General features: G+C 50.6%; 1 protein-coding gene across 1 annotated transcript; it reads right to left on the bottom strand.

Annotated features, from left to right (window-relative positions):
* On the bottom strand, positions 1-2,039 carry LOC117837674 (4-hydroxyphenylacetaldehyde oxime monooxygenase). Its single transcript, XM_034717406.2, has one exon. It carries the CDS (start codon positions 1,973-1,975, stop codon positions 398-400), a length of 1,578 nt encoding a protein of 525 aa, XP_034573297.1. The 5' UTR covers positions 1,976-2,039; the 3' UTR covers positions 1-397.
* Positions 2,040-6,687: the final 4,648 nt, after the last annotated feature.

Genomic DNA, 6,687 nt, shown 5'->3' with positions numbered 1-6,687 from the left:
TGTAGGATAGGAATTATTATTGTGACCGAAAGGTTCTAGATAGTTATTTGTAAGTTGATAATCATACTTTTGATGCGGCTATATCATATTTACTTGGTTTACTATACTCAGTTTTATTTGACAAAATGATCACATTTACATATTATGTTCATGAGTGATCTTGGACACTACGCGCGGCCGTACAAAGAGTGTCACCACCACGGCTCGATCGGGATCCGTACAAGAGTGTGTCAAGTATAAAATTACTTGCTGATTAGAGTGTCACCATTTTTTTCTTGTTTTTTTTGGGTTTTCAAGTCTACAAGCTACTGCAACGACGATGCAAGGTGAGGCACCTACGTCGCGCACGCTTATCTTTTATTCAATCGTCGACGATACGATGACGACTACTACTACACTACGCCGTCGCCGTGCGGTGGTGGTACCTTGTGGGCACCAGCACCAGCGGCATCTTCTGGTGGAACGTCAGCCCGCCGGCCTCCTCCATGCTCACGTCCTCCGCCGCCATCCCCTCCGGCAGCGCCCAGTCGAAGCAGTAGAGCAGGTTCGCCAGCGTGAAGCTCACGTTCGTCTCGCCCATGGCGAGGCCCGGGCAGATCCGCCGCCCCGCCCCGAACGGCACCAGCTCGAAGTGCCCGCCGTTGTAGTCCACGTTGCTCCCCTCGAACCTGTCCGGGTGGAACTCCTCGGCGTCCGCCCAGCTCGCCGGATCCCTGCCGATCGCCCACGCGTTCACGAACACGCGCGTCCTCGCCGGCACGTCGTACCCGCCGATCCTCACGTCCCGCACCGTCTCCCGAGGCACCAGCAGCGTCGCCGGCGGGTGCAGGCGCAGGGTCTCCTTCACAATCATCTTGAGGTACGGGAGCTTGGGCACGTCGTCGGGGTCCACGCGCGGCTTGCCTCCCACGACGGCCCTTACCTCGTCCTGTGCCTTCCTCAGCACCCGCGGTTTCCGGATCAGCTCCGACATCGCCCACAGCACCGTCACCGAGCTCGTGTCGATCCCGCCGATGAACGTGTTCATGATGAGGGCCTTGACGTGGTCTCGGGTGAAGCGGAACGTGCCCCGGTTCTCCTTCCACAGGTTGACGAGGACGTCGACGAGGTCGCCGCCGTTCTCGGGGACGACGCGCGCGGGGTCCGTGTGCTGGTCGATGACCGTCTCGAAGAAGGCGTCGAGCTCCCTGAAAATGCGCTCGCGTCGGGCGACGAGGCCCGTGACGCGGTCGACGAGGCGGCCAGCGGCGTTGGGGAAGAAGTCCTCGGCGGAGAAGCTGGCCATCACGTGCATGGCCTCGTCCAGCACGTGCTGGAACCGCTCCCTGTGCGCGAACCGCTCCGTGCCGTAGATGTTCCCGAACGCCACCGTGCCGACGATGCCGTCTGCCACCGCGAAGACGTGCTCGTTCAGCGCCACCGCCGTCGCCGGCGCCGCGCGGCTCAGGCGGGCGATCATCCTGTCAACCTGCTGCTCGCGCGCGTACGACGCGGCCTGGACGCGGCGCATGCTGAGGAGCTCGACGATGAAGAGCTTGCGCATCTCGCGCCATTGCTCGCCGTAGGGCGCGAAGATGATGTCGTTGAGGCCGTAGGAGATGCGCTTGGGCCCCGGCGACACGGGCCGGTTGCAGCAGTCGATGTCGTGCTCCTTCATCACCTCCCGCGCCGCCGCCGCGCTGGACACCACCACCGTCGGCACCGTGCCCAGCCGCATCAGCATCACGGGGCCGTGCCGCCGGGCAAGGTCCCGGAGGTTCCGGTGCGGCAGCGGGCCCAGAAGGTGCAGGTTGCCCAGGACAGGCACCTGAGCGGGGCCCGGCGGCAGACGACGCGCCCCGTTCTTGGTCGTCTTGGTCGCCAGGAAGAGGTAGGACGACGCAAGCAGGACTACAGGGAGAAGAAGCGAGAGGCCGAGCAGCCATTGCTGCGGCAGGCCGGCGAGGAGCTCGGAGGGGAGCAGTGGGGTGGCCATTGTTCCTAGGTGTGGAATTAATGTGACGTAGGTGCTTCTCGCTTTATATATCTATCCGTTGCGTAGGTCGCGCATTGTTTTGCCTAAACAGTTTATCCCCGTTTGGCGAGGTTTATCTTAACTTCGGCTTCGCCTGTTTTGTGCAAAACGAGGTATTGTAGCATGAAGTTATTTTTAAACCGGTGTTAAAATGAACTAGAAGCCGGGTGAAGTATTATTTTTAGCTTCACTGACTTTAGCTTCACCGGTAAATCCGTTTTGGGAGAAACCCTCCCAAACAGAGTCTTAGAGTGTTCGGTTTGGCTCGCGTTGTATCAATTCTCTTCTTCTACATGAATATGCGTGCATTGCGTGCTCTGGAAAGAAATAGTAAAGTCCATCAACCATACACAAAGCGCATCATTTCTTTCATTTTAGTTTAAAAAATTGCTAATGTTGTTCCCACGATACACTAAGTTGTTCGATGTGTGCATATAGTGCTTATTCTGCATACGTGGTTAATACAAAAGAAATTGGCACGTTGCACAAAAACCCGCACTTATGTCATGTCCAATTAAAACTTCAAAAGGTTCCCCTCCCGGCGAAATCCTAGACCTCACCGTTTTTTTAACCTCGTAATGGTGCTTAATTAGTATAGTGAAAGGCCATTAGCTTGTGTCAACTGAATGTGATTTTTATAGTGAAAGGCCATTAGCCATTAAGTATAGTGAAAGGCCATTAGGACAGTGAAAGGCTATAATTCTCCCAAGTAGTTAAGCTATTACGTTTAGATTCTCAGCCTCTATTTAGCCATTGCCACTGCGTGTGAGATGTTTGCCTCATGTACACGTACTGGCACTGCTGCTACGGAGATCTTTGTCTCATGTCCGAGCGTTTAGACATGATAGAAGATCCGAGACTATCACGAATTAAGGCGTGTTCTGCTCAAGAATATTGACAACTGCTAAGACAAGACATTTAAAATAAGTAGTCGGCATTGCATCCGTGACGTGCGTGATCGAGACTCATTGAATGAAGAAGCAGCAAGCTGGCGTTGGAATCAATTTTTAATTTTTAATCCGCGCCGTCCAAATAATGCAAGTAACAATAATTGCTGATGTATTTTTAATCCGCGCCGTCCAAATAATTAATGCAAGGACCAGCGACAAAGAATGCCTATATCACGTGGAGCCTAGCTTGCAAAATTAACATAAACAAACAAAGTTAATCACAAGGTGTGCGTCACCGAATGCATCACCAAGTGCTCGTCATGCATCACCAATATCACGTAGGTTGCTTGCGTTTGATAATCTTGACCAGCTGGCTGCTCCGTCAAAGTCTTCTACTATATAAATCTCCTCTCGTCGTTGCTTATCAAACAGTGCAAGATTCTCGTAATCTAGCGACAAGAGAAGATTAAATAAACAAGTAGCCGGCAGGCGTTGGAATCAATTTAATTTTAGAATCAATCACAATCAGCGCTCGCCTCTTGGCTGTTCGATTCACGCGCCCACATGCAGATAGATACTTAGATACTCCCTCTGTCCTGAAAAGGATGCAACTATGATATACGTGCCAGTTAAAGTACTTCACATTTGACCAGGTTTGTAGTAAATAGTATTCACATTTATGGTTCCAAATTAATTTATTATGAAAATACATTTCGTAATTAATCTAATGATGTTTATTTAATATTATATATATTTATACTCTTTCATCTATAATAGGTCAAACTTAACACAGTAAATCATGATATTGTTGCAGAATTGCATTCTTTTATGGATGGAGGGAGTACTTCCAAATAACAATTACTTGATGTATGTGCGCAATTCTTAATCCCCGCGCCATCCAAATAATGAAAGGACCAATGCCAAAGAATGCCATATGCCATATTCATATTCTCACATGCACAAACTTGCAAAATTAACAGAAATAGCCAAAATTAAACACAAGGTTTGCATCACCTTATGCATCTCTGACATCATTGCCAAGTCGGCCATGATAAGCATTCATGATATGATATGGGCCACTGATTTAATTTGGTGATCAATATGTGTGTTTTTGCAAGACGTTCATATATACATGCATGCACAGTTATCTTTATGAACGTAGATGTGCACAAACCCTAATATAATATGAGGGATATGGGTATCCCATGGATCCCCACCGACCAGGATACTGGCCGGTCCTGACAAGTGGGCCCACCCAACCAAAACATGCGGGCCAAGGATGAGAAGATACTTGGAGCACAAATCAAGGAGGCTAGGCGATTCAAATCAGCCCAAATATTGCGGGATACTTGTTGTAATCCGACTCAGATTGTTTTTCATGTAACAACCAGCTAGATTAGATTCAAACCGACTTGTAACCCTAGGTCGTCAGCCTATATAAGGTGGCCAAGGGGCCTCCCGAGAGCATCTCAATTCTCAAGCAATACAAACCACCAAAATACAGGACATAGGGTATTACTTTCCGAAGGCCCGACCCTATCTAAACCCTCGTGTTCTTGTGATCACCTTCGAGTTTTTGATCTCGCAATCCTTCCTACCTATAAATCAACCCCTTGGGTAACCCCTGGTGGACTGTCGGGCTACTAAATCTGACAATTGGCGTGCCAGGTAGGGGTGATTGTGAGATCCTTCCCAGCGAGCTTGATGGCATCTCGCCCCGACGTCGTCTTCCCCGAGAGCATGAAGGACATCTTCGCCAATCCGATCCAGCTTCACTTTGGGAGCATGCCGGTGGACTCCGACTCCACCACCTTCTTCGACAATTCGACGTTCGCCGCCAGCTCAGCATCCGTCGGATCTACTTCGACGGAGCAAGGTCTTCACCCGAGGATCGTCACGCTGCTTGCGCAGCAGGTCGGTGATCTCTCTCTCAGAGAGGGTTCCACACATCCTCACGGCAACACGCCCACCCACGCCTCCGACTTGATCACGGGGCTAGATCGCATCATGGAAATGTGTCTTCAGTGTCCTATCTTTATGGTTAGCTAACGTGGCATCGAAACCAATCCCGTCAAGGTTGATGTAATCAAGAACATGGCAAGGCCAGCTAACAAGAAAGACATCATGAGACTCACCAGCATGATGGCAGCCCTCAGCTGCTTCATCAACAAACTCGGCAAAAAGGGACTACCTTTATTCAAGCTACTAAAAAATGTGGACAAGTTCGAGTGGGATGACGAGGCTAGCAAGGCACTCAAAGAGCTCAAAGCCTTCCATACAACTCCCCCCGTCATGACGGCCCCAGCCGACCAGGAAACGCTTCAACTCTACATCTGCAATAAGAGCCCGACCATGCACACATGGTGTAGAGATCGGTCTACTATGTCAGCGAGGTCCTAAGCGACTCCAAGATTCGCTACACACAAGTTCAAAAATTGCTCTACGCAATCCTAATCTTGTGTCCCAAGCTACGCCACTACTTCCAGGCGCACAAGATCCAGGTAGTATCCTTATACCCACTTGGCAAAATCCTCCACAACAGGGATGTCAACGCTGAGTTGTCAAATGGTCTATAGAGCTCGGGGAGTTTGACCTCGATTTCTGCTCACGTCATGTGATCAAGTCGCAGATCCTAGCCGACTTCGTGGCTGAATGGACAGAGATCTAGAAGCCGCTCTGCTTGGAGAGGCCGGAACATTGGACAATGTACTTTGACGGTGCCCTCAACCTTGAAGGAGCCAACGTGGGGGTCCTCTTCATATCCCCCAAGGGCGAGCAACTTAAGTATGTTCTTCAAATCCACTATAAGGCCACCAACAATGGCGTTGAGGACGAGGCTCTCATCCATGGCCTCCGCATTGTCATTTCCCTCGGGATCAAGCGCATCGTTGCGTACGACAACTCCAAGGTCATCATCGAGTAGGTCAACAAGAACTGGGACTGCACCAAGAAAACCATGGATACTTACTATGCAAAAATCCGCAAGCTTAAGGCCTACTTCGATGGTCTCGAGTTCCACCATGTCCCTAGGGAACACAACGTCGCCGCTGAGGTCCTGTCCAAGCTCAGCTCCAAGCATGCACAAGTCCCGATTGGCATCTTCGTACAAGATCCCTGGAAACCTTCCATCAAGATTCTGGACCTGGACTAGGTCAACGGCAGTGCTGAGGCTTCAACCTATGATGATTGACGCAGAAGAAAACTAGCGCACTCTGTTCATACCCTTGATCACCGACCAGCTAGCGCCAGAGGACAAGATAGAATATGAGAAACTAGCTTGGCGCAGCGCAAACTATGTCGTCATTGGGAAGGAACTCTATAGAAAGGCCGCGTCTACAGGCATCTTGATGAAGTGCATTCTGCGTAGTAAGCGCATTGACCTCCTTCACGAGATTCACTCGAGCACATGCAAAGGTGTGTCGGGCACTTTGGTCGGCAAGACATTTCGCTCTGGCTTCTATTGCTCAATAGTGGTAGCCGATGCAAAGGAGCTCATCCAAAGGTGCAAAGGGTGTCAATTCTTCTCCAAGCAACAACACCTACCAGCCCAAGTCCCACGCACAATCCCACCATCTTGGCCCTTCGCATGCTGGGGGCTGGATATGGTCGGACCCTTCAAGACCACCCCAAGCAGCTACACTCACATCTTTGTGGTTGTTGACAAATTCACCAAATGCATTGAGGTCAAGGCTATCACCAACATCGAGTCGGCTAAAGCCGCCCAATTCATAAACGAGATCGCACATCGCTTTGGAGTTCCAAACAGGATCATCACTGACCTTG

This window comes from Setaria viridis, chromosome 9, assembly GCF_005286985.2.
Source record: "Setaria viridis chromosome 9, Setaria_viridis_v4.0, whole genome shotgun sequence".
Classification (NCBI taxonomy): domain Eukaryota; kingdom Viridiplantae; phylum Streptophyta; class Magnoliopsida; order Poales; family Poaceae; genus Setaria; species Setaria viridis.
Note: the sequence above shows the minus strand (reverse complement) of the source record. Positions and strands in the feature narration are given on the sequence as shown.

What these genes read in the sequence shown, in the direction of transcription:
- LOC117837674 (XM_034717406.2), bottom strand. Translation starts at nt 1,975, where the DNA reads ATGGCCACCCCACTGCTCCCCTCCGAGCTCCTCGCCGGCCTGCCGCAG.